At 36.1% G+C, this 15,471-nt stretch overlaps 1 protein-coding gene across 2 annotated transcripts in view; it reads right to left on the bottom strand.

Annotated features, from left to right (window-relative positions):
- Positions 1-15,471, bottom strand: part of babam2 (BRISC and BRCA1 A complex member 2) — a 103,237-nt gene that overhangs the window by 85,467 nt on the left and 2,299 nt on the right. For both annotated transcript variants that reach the window (XR_014625663.1, XM_084392492.1), the window contains exons 3-4: positions 14,898-14,974; positions 4,707-4,801 (exon numbers count right to left, since the gene is read on the bottom strand). Coding sequence is in view for 1 of the 2 variants with exons in the window: in XM_084392492.1 (XP_084248618.1) it covers positions 4,707-4,801; positions 14,898-14,974 (172 nt within the window). In the remaining variant the exon portion in view is untranslated. The remainder of the gene's footprint in view (positions 1-4,706; positions 4,802-14,897; positions 14,975-15,471) is intronic.

Raw genomic sequence — 15,471 nt, 5'->3', positions numbered from 1 at the left:
GTTGATAAATGATCACAGAAATGTCACTTTTGGGGGAAATTTAAGAGCGATCTCTGTTAATGTGTCTGTAATAAGACAGACATTTACAAAATTAAAACTTAAAACCTGTAAAAGGAAACTACATTATTTGACTTTACTCAAAAAAAAAAAAAAAAAAAAAATAGAAATGATATGATGAGAAGACTCTGGTAACACGAACTTTTCGCACCGTAATAAATCTTCTGGTGTCAGCGTTTCACGTAAACTCACCATTCGGGGCATGGAAACAAAATGGTGGTTAGCAGCTAATAATACTAAGTCGTGACAGACTGTAAACAAGCCCAAGTTCTGCTGAGACATCAGGAATTCCTCACAGGAGTGTGAAAACTGGGCGATATTACATGTAGCTGGAAAACAAGCCAGTGTCCAGCATCTGAATGCTGCTCATGTGAAAAATCAGAATCACCAAATGTATAACAGTGAGAGAAAGTGTGGATATATATTTGTTGTCAGCTTAGCAAACATGCTAATATCAAAACGTCAATTGTGTCCTTATAACGTGGCTGTTTGGAACAGACTTGGCGAAGGGAGCAATGAAAGATAATCACGTTCTTGCAATGTTAGCATATTGTTAGTTGCTGTTCATGTATAAAGTGCATATCATGTGATGTTGATGTATAATAAAGCTGCACAATATCAAAATTATCGAAATATCACAAATGTATATGTCACAATATGCATATCGCAACGGCTTGCAATAATCATGAACAAAAGACAAAGAGAAAATCACTCACTGCTCTTGGCTGAATAACTTTTGTAGCTTTAATAAGAATCAGTATTTAATTCATACAGTGAAAACTAAGCAGTTTTTTTATCTTTACATAGGTTTATTTAACAATAGAAATTAAATAATCCTAATGTAGGCCTACCTGAACCCCTAAACCCCGTGATTTACACTGATGTAAAAATAACACTTCTTATGCTACAGTAAAACACTGCTGTTCACTGTCAGAAGTTGTAGTTTTCTTGCCACAAAAAGAGTGTGAAACACGTTATATCATTTAAAATATATTTTAAAGATAGTTTAAGTTTATTTTACACACTTTAAGCATTACCGTATCGCATTTCGCATTTTTCTTTAATATCGTGCAGCCCTACTGTGTAATATATCACAACTAAAAACTGTCAGTATCTTACTTACATAACTCAAAGTCTCCCTCCACCTAGTTTTTAAATTAATCGCAAGGACTCTCAAACTTGTCGTCTTTGTGGTAGCAACAAAATCTCTGCCTGGTCATAATGTTAAAGTGCTCAAACTTGAGGAAATCATATTACAAAGCTTTTACTAAGAGCAAAAAGAAGCATCAGGGCATCTCTTGTAATTTGTGGTTTGCAGAATGAGTCGCGTCTCCTGTGTGCTTTCAAGTTGCTGACTATGTACAGCGTTTCAAATCATTTTCTTATGAGGTTTTATAACACATAGGAAGCTGTCTATACAGGCAGTAGACGGCAAGGCAGCTCACTAGGTTTTGGAACAGAGCTGCATATTAAGGTGTGAAAGATCAGGACGCAAGAGCTCTTTGTTGATCTTGAGTCTCTCACACGGTAATGTGAAAATGATCAGCTTGCAGGAGAGGCACTGACAGACACACTGAACCAGCAGAACCGTCTGGGAAGGATGAAAGCAAATAAGATGAGCAAGCCAGAATAAGAGCATATTAAACAAATTAATGCCGTTTTTGGACATTATGTTTGCCAATGATGTGGCGTACTAATATCCCCAGGCCTTTTGGATCATTCATGTTTGGTTACACAAAAATCCAGTTTAGTGCAGAATAAACAGGATGAAGAACAAGACAGAGGGATCCTGGCAGCAAACCAGTGAAGGAAAAACATCCCAGGAGAAGAAACCGAACGGCTGCACACAGCCACACACACTCGAGCCACAGCGATGAAGCTTAAAGACGCAAAGCAAACACATGGGCAGAGCGAAGCCCTGGCAGCGCAGAGGTGCTTCCCCCCTCGTGTTTTCAGCTGCGTTCAAGAGACGGTGAGCAATAGTCACCGTCTCACAGACTCTGACATAAGCAGGGGATTTTTTTTTTCTTTCTTAAAAATAGCCTGGAGCACAGCTTTAAGCAATCAACACCGTCCAGACAAATCTAGACCACGTCTTGCACAAACTCTGTGTCTCACTTTTCCAAACATCATCTCTGAGGAACAAACCCATATGATGAATCCTGAATATTATTGGTCAGTACTGAGTAATTTAACAATGCATTTAGCATTGAGATGCCAGCAAGTTTAGCCTATGGATGGAATAGAATAGAATGGAATGGAATGGAATGGAACGGAACGGAACGGAATGGAATGGAACGGAACAGATGGAATAGATGGAATAGAACAGAACAAATGGAATGGAATGGAATGGAACGGAATAGAATAGAATAGAATAGAATAGAATAGAATAGAATAGAATAGAATAGAATAGAATAGAATAGAATAGAATAGAATAGAATAGAATAGAACAGAATAGATGGAAAAGAATGGAATGGAATGGAATGGAATAGAATAGAATAGAATGGAATAGAACAGAACAGAATAGATGGAATAGAATAGAATAGAACAGAATAGATGGAATAGAATAGAATAGAATAGAATAGAATAGAACAGAACAGAACAGAATAGATAGAATAGAATAGAATAGAACAGAATAGAACAGAATAGAACAGAATAGATGGAATAGAATAGAATAGAATAGAACAGAACAGAACAGAACAGAACAGAATAGAATAGAATAGAATAGAATAGAATAGAATAGAATAGAATAGAATAGAATAGAATATTCTGCAACATGATAATGGTCAGTGGAACTTGCCTTTGTGGTTTTCACACAATGTCACTATAGAAAAACAGCATTAATTTATAAAATGGATATAATGAAAACAATCAAGGAAATACAATTATGGCCTATTATGACTTGTTTCTTATGGGCTTTGAATCAGCAACCTATGAATTGTTTGTAATAATACATTTTGCTAAGTCACCCACTATGAAGAAGAGTGTTTAACCACACATCCTGTGATTTGAGAGGAAGAACACCAGACCTGAGTGCTGTGGATCTGTGAAATGTCTCAAGTGCACATGAAACAGTCTGCTGGACTACATCTCTGACCACCAACTCCTCATACATTAATAGAGGTTTAACACATAACTTTGGGATTAGATTTGTTGCATATTTCCAAATAAACAGATTACAACCCACAAATAAGTGTAACAAATTTACAGATAAAATAACGAAGTCCACAAATATGTTAGGAGAATTAATTCGCAAATAAAGAAAGTAAGATTTGGAAATAAAATACATTTACAAATATATTTTTATCTCACAAACCATGTTATTTTAGAGTCATCGAGATTGTTTAAAATATTGAATTCATTATTATCTCAGTATTTTCCGTTTTCATTTTAGTTATAGTAATTTTGTTGTGTGTTTTTGTCATTTTTAATAGTTATAGTTTCTAAATGTGTCTCTATATTGTTTTTTAATTCATTTTTCTAAATGAAAATGAAATGTTGCTTTGACAAATAGCTGAAATAATAAGTTTATTTTACATTTTATTTCAATTAATTAACTATTTATGTATAGTACCACATTTCTTTTGTGGTTTTAGTTTTAATTAACTATAATAACCCTGATCGCAGCAGACATTTATGAATCACAGCTTATGCATTTATGACTCACTGTACACATTTGTGGATTTTAAAACATTTCTAGCATGCACACAAATATCAAGTCAATCAGATAACAATATCTGTAAATCTCATTATATTTAATTGCGAATTTAATACATACTCCAATATTATTTTTATTTATTTTTATTTTGGAAACATTTCAAATTCGAACCCCAAAGATAACACAATCGCCAAGCACGCGGCACACTGTGTGTGTAGAGACACACAGTGGCTCTTTATGCCAAAAATGATGTTCAGTGAACACAACAAACAAATAAATCAACAACATGCCTTAATAAAGAACAAATGACTGTTCTTTTTGAGTGTGTTGTGAGAGCAGTGAAGCCTCTGGTGCTAATTGTGCAATCCTAAAAGCGGCACCAGAAGAACGGCAGTGTTAAGTGCAGACGCAACGCTTATGTAATTCACCAACACCCTCTCTTCAGAACGCTGGAAGCCCCGCGGGTCAAATCTGGCTGCTGAGTCGACCACGCACATCGATACCAGCCATCAGATTTAACTAACTGCACTAAAGGAAGTTAAAAAGATATCTTCAAAGATATCAATCACAACAGAGCCATTGTTCTGTCTTCTTGGGTGTATTTCTGTACAACCGAGGTTTAGCCTGCAGCTAGCACATTTTTGGTTCACTGGAGATTTTAGATTTTTTTTTTTTTTGTGTGTGTGTGTCTAAGAATGACCCTAATGCAAGCATAAACACTTCACTAAACCACGACTATTTATATATGTCAGGCTTTGTTAAACGTGGTCTCTCTAAACATAGGATGCATGATATTGCTGTGATGTTGAAAAAAACAAAACAATTTCTTGTACATTTCTGTCCTCTTACTACTATTTATAATCATAATATGTGTACAGTCCATCTACTTAACTACTGTTCTGTATCACAATATTGATATAAAAGCTCTATATTCAGAATACAGGATAATAACAATGGCATCATATAGGCTAATTATAATCTTAACACGCACCGGGAGTTCAGACGGTTCGGGAAGGAAGTCGGCATCTTCTCCGAAGATAAAGTCAGGGGGCAGTTCTGGGTCACTGGCATTAAAGATGATGTCCCCTGTAAGAAGAAAAGAGTCAATCACACAGATAATACCTTCATAAACCATATGAAACAAAACACTTCAGAAATAATCAGGGTTTATTTTAATCGAACCAAACATGCCAAGTGGTAACGCAACCATAATTAAAGAGATCTGCACTTTAGATGTCTATATTTAATATTCACGCATGCTACTTACAGTTCCATGTTACGCTTTTTATGTAAAAGATAAAGGTTGCATGGATGTTTACCAATGCAAGATCCTATTAGAGCGAACAATCAATGTCGGTATCAAAGGCTATTTTGAGTCCATGGCCTAATGGCACTTGTGTTGAGACCCTGGAACTCTAAACTCTCAAAGAGCAATGTAGTACTAATGGACATTAGCTATGGGAATAATGTTCTTCTGATATAAATATTGTTGGACTGGTGTTTCTATTATGATGGGCTTTATCTGTGTGCTAGAGGTAAACATTATGAATGCTGGGATTGATCGGGATCTTTCAATAGCTATGGTTCAATCCACCTGTTTTTAAGCGTATTTTGGGATATCCCATAAAAAAATGCAGTACAAATGCGTATAAAAGAACGTTTGAGGTCGGATACATCTTTTATCCGATAAGAAGACATGCGCATAAACTATGATGGAAACACATTTACCAAATAAATCCCTCGATCAGCAACAAAAACCTCAGGTGACTTTCCCTCAACAGTGGATGTGATTGGATAACTGGACTAACCAGCGGACCAATCGCATCACAGCATCTCAAATGTTGGCGTGATCATTCTAAAATGCCTGAGTCAAAGTCACGTGCAAGGACAAAGCACATGAACAAACTTTCGTACGCGATACCTTTCAGGGAACAAAGATAGGTACAAAAAAAAGTACCTCTCCAGAGCATTTCAAAGTACAAAGGCTATTTATTTCTTTATCATTATTAAGCACCGTGGTAACGCTTTATTTTACAGTGTCCTTGATACACGTTACATGTATTATTATAGTAATAACAGTAATTTATCACATTCAACTAACCCTATACCAAACCCTGATCCTAACCCAAACCCTACAGTAAGTAGTACAGTACCAGTCAAAAGTTTGGAAACATTACTATTTTTAATGTTTTTGAAAGAAGTCTCTCTTATGCTCATCAAGCCTGCAGTTAAACAGTAATATTATGAAATATTATTACAATTTAAAATAATGGTTCTCTTTTTTAATATATTTTAAAATGTAATTTATTTTTGTGATGCAAAGCTGAATTTTCATCAGCAAGTACTCCAGTCTTTGGTGTCTTATGATCCTTCAGAAATCATTCTAATATGATGATTTGATACTCAGTTATTATCAATGATGGAAACAGTTGTGCTGTTTAATATATTTTTTTGGAATACTTTTTTCAGGATTCATTGATGAGTAAAACGTTAACAGCATTTATTCATAAAAACAGCATTTATTCAAAATAAAAACATTTCTAACAATATAAATCGTCACCATCACCTTTTATCAATTTAACGCATTCTTGTTGAATTAAAGTACTAATTTCTTTAAAAAAAAAAATAGTTATTGTTCCCAAACTTTTGAACGGTAGTGTATATTGTTACAAAAGATTTCTATTCTAAATAAATACAGTTCTTTTTAACTTTTTATTCATCAAATAATCCTGAAAAAAGTATCTCAGGTTACAAAAAAAAATATTAAGCAGCACAACTGTTTCCAACATTGATCATAAATCAGCATATTAGAATGATTTCTGAAGGATCATAAGACACCAAAGACTGGAGTACTTGCTGATGAAAATTCAGCTTTGCATCACAAAAATAAATTACATCACTGTAAAAAAATTCTAACCTCCCCAACTCAAAATTTTCTAGTGACATCTAAATTTTTCAATTGGCCCAAGTGAAATTCTGTTAATTGAATTTTTATAATTTACAGAATTTCACTTGGGCCAATTGAAAAATGTAGATGTGACCAGTCACTAGAAAATTTTGAGTTGGGGAGGTTAGAATTTTTTTACAGTGATTTTAAAGTATATTCAAAAAGAGAACCATTATTTTAAATTGTAATAATATTTCATAATATTACTGTTTTTTTTTTGTTTTTTTGTTTTTTTTTTAACTGCAGGCTTGATGAGCATAAGAGACTTCTTTCAAAAACATTAAAAATAGTAATGTTTCCAAACTTTTGACTGGTACTGTACATATTGTTAATTAATATGACTCAGCACTTAACTGTATAATTACAAGGATACCTTAAAATAAAGTGTAACCAGCATCACTTATAAATCAAAGGTTTTCAGCATTGTAAAGGATTAAAATAATGCTAAAAACCCTCTCTTTTTTCCATGTGGGTTCCTTTCCTCCTCTATTTGGGCAATGTGTGGACCGCCCTGAGTCATAGTGAGTGCCAAGTCCTGCATGAGAGAACACACAATCCCTATATTGTATACCCCACAAAGTCCGAAGTTGTTTTTATCTTTTTTTTTCTTTTTTATTTATTTTTCCTCTCTCCTCGTCTGTTCTTATATTGTTGTTTATCTGTGTTTTGTTTTTGTACGTTTTTTCCAACTTAGGGGTTTACAGAAATTGAAATCTTTTCCATCTTTCGGTGACCTAGAGACAGTCATTCATGCTCTCATTTCAACAAGGCTTGATTATTGCAACGCTCAGTATGCCGGTATAAACCAGTTTTCACCATTGCGTTTGCAACTGGTTCAAAATGCTGCAGCTCGCTTTTTTAATGGGGAAGAAAAAACGTGAGCATATCACCCCCTATTTTATCACATTTACATTGGCTATCGGTCAAATACAGAATTGAGTACAAGGTTTTAACTTTTGGATTTAAAGCCTTGCATGGTCCGGCTCCAGATTATATCTCAGACCTTATTTGTCTATACTCTCCCCGAAGATATCTTAGATCATTCTCTGACAAATGATTAACCATTCCACTGTTTCGCTTGAAATCTAATAGTGACAGAGCCTTTTCCGTATTTGGTCCTAAGCTGTGGAATTCGTTACCCCAATATGTTAGGTTATCTTCTTCCTTATATGCATTTAAGTCATCTCTGAAAACGTATCTTTTTTCTCAGGCCTTTTCATAATTGTGTATATGTAGTATTAGTATTTTTGTACGACTGTTATTTTTTTTAATGTGCTTATGTGAAGCACCTTGGTCAGCAGTAATGTTGTTTTAAGGTGCTATTTAAATAAAAGTGACCTTGACCTTGACGGTCTATGTGTGTATTTCTGTATGATAATAAAAAAATCTGCTAAAATATGTATTTTTTTTCAAACATTAATTCTGTCATCATCTACTTGCTCTCATTAAATTATATGCAAAAGCTATGCTAAAGTTCTTGTCTCATGAATTCTCATGATTAAAACTATTCAAGATACTATTAATGGAAGCTTCTAACTAATGATGTACTGTACAGTTCAGTCTGCTTCACATGGGTGTTGTATGGCAGCAGAAGATGTGGTAGCGCACAAGTCTTTTCTGTTTCTGGTACTTCTTTGGCTTTTCAGAGCTTAACAATTGGTTGAAATTCCCTTTCGATGTACGGAAAAACCAAATAACTCAAATATCATCCATGTTTCATGTGACTTTATTTCAAGCATTGTTTTTTTTTTAAGCTTAGTTCCTCTCAATAACTGAAGATTTCACCATATTCAAATAATAGGCTGCACATTTCTATTTATATAGTGTAGCCATTCTGTTTCTCTTTTTCTTTCTTTCTTTCTTTTCCATGGATAAAAAAAAAAAAAACAGAGCAAAACAAACACAAGGCAGTAATTTTCCACAGATGGAGCATAGGGGAAAAAAAAGCCTGGATGATGTTTGTCATACATCTGTCACATCTTGGAAAAGCTGTTGCCAAATATATGAAAAGAGATAGCAGTGGAAATGTTGGGCAAATATGCAGCACTTCCCAAATTTACACCCTGAGGGCAGATGAGGAGGGTACTACTCGAGAAACATCGTACCAGCATTGGCAAACTCTTGAGAGGAGCGGAAAGCCGGAGGACTGGGCGCATTTTCTTTGCATGCAAACAACAGACAGTCAGCACTCCTGCCAGAGCAATCACAAGTAAACAATCAGCATTCTTCCTGGAAGTACGGCAACAGAAGAGAAAAAAACGAGAGCAGGCAACAGTTATGAAATGCACAACCTGTGCAACTCTCTTCACTTCGCCATGCAATGAAGGCAACAAAACACTTCTTATTTAGAAACAGTCAGGGATTTTACTCTATTATATATTATTATGATTTATATCACTCATTATTAGCATACATTAAACAAGCCGGTTCACTTGATTATATGCGAACCAAGAACAAAGAAACTATTGCAATTGGTCTTCTTGTTTGCATTGCTGTGATTGGAGTTTTCTATGCTGATCTGTTTCACTGTAACCTTGTGTTATGTGTTGATTCTTGTGCAGAACAAATAGAAAAGAAGACATGTTAAGTTTCATGACAACAGCAGTCCTGAAATCAATTTTACTATCGGTAAATAAGTACATCGGTTAATAAGTAAAGCAAAGCAGTACAAATCTATTTCTATAGTTGGACCACTTCTCTTCTCCATCTACATAACATCACTAGGATCTGTCATTCAGAAACAGGGCTTTTCCCATCACTGCACACAACTGTACCTCTCGGTTCAGCCGGATGATCCGACGGTAGCTGCTCGCATATCAAATGTCTGTGATGAAGGACCATCATCTTCAACTCTTCCTGGTTTGAACTGCTTGTGGTTTAGGCCGGCCTAACACTTCATCACAACTTCTCCATTCAGCTAGGGTCATCAACCATGACTTCATCCAGGACAACCAGGAACCTTGGAGTTGTGATTGATGATTTCAGGCCACATTGCTAGAACTGTCCTACAGATTTGCCTTATACAACATTAGGCGGATCAGGCCCTTCCTATCGGAGAATGCTACACAACTTCTTGTCCAAGCTCTTGTTCTATCCAGACTGGACTATTGTAATGCTTTCTTGGCAGACCTTCCAGCTTGCACTGTCAAACCTCTGCAGCTGATCCAGAATACTGAAGCGAGAGAGGTCTTTATCGAGCTGAAGAGAGCGCACGTCACACCTCTCTTCGGGCCCTTTCACACCTACCTTGTTTGGTCCGGACTTTCGGACTTTTCAGTTTGATCTGAATTACAGGTGTGAAACCACGGTCCGGACCAAACAGACGAAATTTTGGTCAGACGAAAAGAGGTAGTCTCGGTGCGGATCAAACCGAACAAAGGTTTGGTTCATTTCTAGTGTGAAAGAATTTTCTGTATGGTTCGGACTTTCAGACCATTTGCAGGAACTTCCGGTGGTTCCCGTGTAGCCTAAACAACTGAGAGAAGATAGCAGGAAAAAAAATCAGGATTGCTTGTAGTCTTCTCCTCCTTTCCTGCCGGCAACGATAAAATGTTTGCACAACGAGGACGTTCGTTTGGACTAGCCTCGAGTATAGTTGGTGCTGCAGGGAGTAATGCCGTGATAATAACAGTATAGTGGCAACGATAGGCGTCTGTTCATTCATTCTTGTCAAAGTTACCCGCCGAATTGACAACACACTGACGTCAGACGCACGTCCATTTACAAACCAATCAATGTCAAGATGCAGCCCACATAGATGACGACGATAGGACGCAAGAATGTCACGTAAGTTCTTTCGCATAATTGCAATGTGAAACCAAACCAAAACTAACCAAATGTACAAAATATATCAAACCATGACCTCTGGTTCGGACCTTGGCGCGGACTTTCAGGTGTGAAAACGCCCTTCATCAATCTGCACTGGTCGCCAATAGCCGCTCGCATCAAATTCAAGGCACTGATGCTTGCCTACAGAACACCCACGGGCTCTGCACCCCTTTACCTAAACTCACTACCTCAGACTTGTGTGTCCTGAGTAGGGTTGCAAAATTTCCAGAAATTTTGGAAACTTTTCAGGATTATTTGGAAACTTTCGGAAACTTTTCAGGATTATTTGGAAATTTTCAGTTTTTGCTATTCACTTTTAGAAAGTTTCTGGAAATTTACCAGAAATATTCAGCCCCTTTGCAACCCTAGTCCTGAGAAGCTTGTGTTCTGCAAGTGAACGGCGCCTTGTGGTGCCATCCTCAAAGAGGCATGAAATCAGTTTTATGGACCTTTACCTTGACTGTTCCCTGCTGGTGGAAAGACCTGCTAACTCAACCAGAACTGCTGAGTCTTTAGCCTTTTTCAAGAAACGTGAACACTTGACCCATTAATAATAACACTTCTATTTTATCTGTACTGGAGAAAATGAATTCCTCTGATGGTGGGAAATAAAGCACAACACCACAGCAGGTGTACTGCAACATTTAGAAAACAGATGCATCAAAATCAAATATGGAGTGTGATGATTTGCATAGATTTGTAATTCTTAGGCAAAACAAAGGCAAGAGTTATGAAAAGATCTTGAGTCAATTGTCAGCTGTCAGCCACCGTCAGTTGCTCAATCAAACCCAGGAGACGATTACAACACTTAACTCTGCTATCTTTCTTGATTACTTAGAGGCTGAAAAAAGTCCGATGTGTCTCTACTATCTATCCATAATAGATATTATGAATAATGGATAAGTGGAAGCATCAGTTTTCCAGACCTGTTTCTATCTAAACAATACAAAAAAAGAAAAGAAAAAAAAGACTAGGCCTATTTTCATTTATTGGGGGAACAAATCTAAATGTTTAATGGACTGCTTCTTGAACAGAGGAGCATGTTATTACTTAACGTAAGAACGTGGATGTAATTCAAATACTGATTACTATGATGTATTGTGGTTATCTGTGACACAGTGTTAAGAATGTGTGTGTGTTGTTCAGTTGCGCCTCCATTTTTGTACAAAATTAGATTTTCCATTTTAATTTACACTTGAGCTCAGGCCACTAATGCACTCTTATAGTGCACAACTAAAAGCACTGCCTCACACACGTCCCAAAAATGATCAACAACCAAACTTCTCCAATAACCAACACATAGTTTTTCTTATAATTCTTCGGATCAGACACACATTAAATCCCAATATAACGAATAAGTCGATAGCCACAAGGCTCCAAAAGAAAAGAGAGCTTCATTGAGTAAACCTCAATTGCTCATTGCCAGACTACATGATCAACTCCAGCTCCGAGAAATATGTTCATATGTGGCCTCCGTGAAAAACTGCTTGAGTGTTTGAGTGTCTCATGACTCAGAGCTATAACAGGAACTCCCAATTAAGATCATTGCCAAGTTATAATTACTATCCAACCTCATTAAACATCACTGAGCTGTGGTACTTGAAAGCATTTCAGATAAAACCTCTAAAAGCTCTTCTCAGAAGCTTGTTTCCAAATCAAAAGGATTGTGCTTTCAGTGCACCGCCATTACAAATCTTGAAGAATCTGTGTAAAACATTTTATTTGGCCTAACATTTGCAACATGTTCATAGTGTAACGACCCTTTAAAGGAAGTAGTTCTGCCAGTTTATGGGGAAATGAAGACCCCAATTTGCCTCCTTTATTTTGTAATTGATTGTATTGTACACTATAATAAAATGTTGAGTTGTTTCAACCCATGTTGGATCAAATATGGACAAACCCAACCATTGGTTTACATTTTTAAATACAATTTTAAACCCAACGGTTGGGTTTGTCCATATTTGACCCAAACATGGGTTGAAACAACCCAGCTTTTTTTTTTAAGAGAGTACAATACAATCAATTACAAAATAAAGCTAATAAACAGAAGGGACTCGCACATGCTGTGATGCTCATGTCAGCAAGTAGAGCTGCATGATTCGGGATAAACTGAGAATCAGGATTTTATCGTTTAAAATAGAGATCATGATAAACAAACTAAACAAAATAACATGTTAATTTGAATAGATTTTTATTTTATTTTTAATCGGGTTGAATGAATGATTCAATGACTCATAAATACTTCACTTGTTTCATAGTCTCGCGAAGGCAGACCTTCAGACTGACGGCTGAAGTTCTGGACTCTATTGCAGCTTTTCTCTCTCCAAAAGGACGTCTGACTGACATGTAACGCCACCGATCACAGTTCGTTTTGTTCCGCGTCATGTTTAGGGGGCATGACGATATAATGTCGATGTTCCTACAATAACAGATCGGCGTGCATCTAATAAATTATTCATTCAAGAACGTTGTGCAAGTTTATGGCAACAATGGAGCCGCGAACTTCACATACTTTTGAAATTCCAGTGTTTAGTTGATCCTGGTAAGCCCTCATTGTCACGGTTGTAAACACAACGGCGTTCTTCTTTCACGAGGGGTTTTGGCGTCACGCGACACACACGTCTGTCTCCCGGACATCCTGTAGAATTCAACCAATCAGATCGCGACTTCGAAACTCCTGAAGTGTTTCCAGAAAAGTGTGCCGTATGCATCAGACGTTCAGCCAACGGTCCGTGGCCGTGACGTCTGAGGCTGAGACTACTTGTTTTATTACTGGATGAATCTCTTAAATGAATGATTCAATGAAAAATAAATGTTTTTACAGTCACCTATCGCCACCTACTGGTGTAACGCTGTACTGATACATTATTTATTTGAAGCATCATGTTACTTTCAAAAGGAGATTTACTCTATCTTGATTGGGGATATTTTGGGGATATTTAATTTGATTTTATCAATCAATAAATTCCACTAGAAACAAACCTTGTTGTATTATTTTAATTTAATACTGTGAAGCTGCTTTGATACAATCTGTATTGTGAAAAGCGCTATACAAATATACTTGACTTGATTACTTCCGTATGCATCAATGTTTGTATCCGAACTATAAACTTTTATCCCAGTACTTCTGCAATAATATGAATTATCAATGATACTGTGTGGTTGAAAAGACCGTTTGTGAAAGCTGTTTCACACCTAAACACGACCACTACTCTCTCTGGTTTAGCGTCAGCGCCTACACACATCTGAATTGCTGTGATCGTACTTGTCAAAGGTTTAATAGACAAGGCCGAATCACTGTCATTTTAGCAATAAAACCCTGTGGGTGCTTGAATAGAGATCGAGATCTTTTAACGATTAATTGTGCAACTCTATTCGGCAAGTCTCTATTATATTCTCATAGCAATATTAGTATGGCGCCCCTCTGTTCAGGATCAATAAAGTATAATTTATGACAACAAACGTATTCGACAACTCACCTGGGGAACTTGGAGAGTCGTAAGCACTGTTATTTTAATATTGGTCATATCGGTTTTGTTCAGATTTGTTATTTTTATGTATATTTTTTACACTTTTTATATTTAATTATGATGTGTTTGTCATTTTGCTACTTTTATATTTGTTTATTAAGCTTAGTTTATTTAGTTTTTGTTATTTTAGTACTCCAAACCTTAAACTAAACAAATATGATAAATGTTGCTTTGGGAACTACCTGAAATAAAATTAAATAGTTAACAATAATAACCCTGTGTGTATCTATGGATTAATTTGATTTCCTTTTGGGGGCTTTTTTTGGACCCCACTGAACCAAAATGTTAGAAATATTCTTCAAAATATCTTCTTTTGTGCTCCACAGAAGTGTTATGAATATGTGAAACACTATGCGGGCGAGTGATGACAGAAAAGTCAAACTATTCGTTTAAGTATAAATGATAGTGATGTTTGCCTTAGCAAGAATGAGACACTAAATTACTAACATGATTGTCATGAACTCAAATACACTCCGACTCCGCTCATTAAACACAAAATATCACCTCAGCTTTAATAAGGTTTTAATCAATCACTTCATAGCACTCTGATGACAAATTCCAGAGCTGAAGTTTATAAGAGCATGTCAGAAATTAAAAACAGAGCTACCACAGTGTTTTGCTCTTTACTGTTTTTCACATTTCTACAGTTTTCTGTAGGTAATGAGTATAAAACAACAGCATGATTTATCACTGTGGTTTGAAAATGCAATGAATCAATAATGCGTCACTGCACATTACTAAGGGCCACACATTAAATAAACACTATTTCGGCATGTCAGGAAAGAGGAACAACTCTGCAGGAACAACTATTGCAAACCACTACTTCATATATGATCTCTGATCAGTTCATATACTCTAGAAGAGAACTACTACTTACATTTGAGAGTCTCTCCAGCATATGGAATATGAAGTTTAAATCTGTCACAGCAAGGACCGGGCATTAGTGATGTGCAGCTAAAGGGAAAAAAAGAAGAAAAGAACTGTCAATACTTCGATAACTTGGCATGATTCAGAGCCTTCGATATACCCTCCTGAAGATGTCCATCTTTATTCATTTGTACATGTGAAGTGCATTTACACTAACGGTCAAAAGTTTGGAATAAGTAGGATTGTTTTTTTTGTTTTTTTTTAAGTCTGCATTTATTTGATCAAAAATACAATACAAACAGTAATATTTCTTAAAATGTTTTTAAACTGTTTTCTACTTCAATCTATTTTAAAATGTAATTTATTCCTGCGATCAAAGCTTAATTTTCGGCATCATTACTTACATTAGAGTCACATGATCATTCAGAAATCATTCTAATATGCTGATTTGGTGAAACATGGCCAATCGTGAAACAGCGATGTCATCATCAACTGAAGCACTTTAACGGCACACGTGAACGTAACGCGCCAGTGGCACCGAACAAAGCCGGACAAACTTTCTATCCAGAATGCATTGCGTTTGT

This window comes from Rutilus rutilus (assembly GCF_951802725.1).
Source record: "Rutilus rutilus genome assembly, chromosome: 21".
Lineage (NCBI taxonomy): Eukaryota > Metazoa > Chordata > Actinopteri > Cypriniformes > Leuciscidae > Rutilus > Rutilus rutilus.
This window is presented reverse-complemented; position numbering and strand designations above follow the sequence as displayed.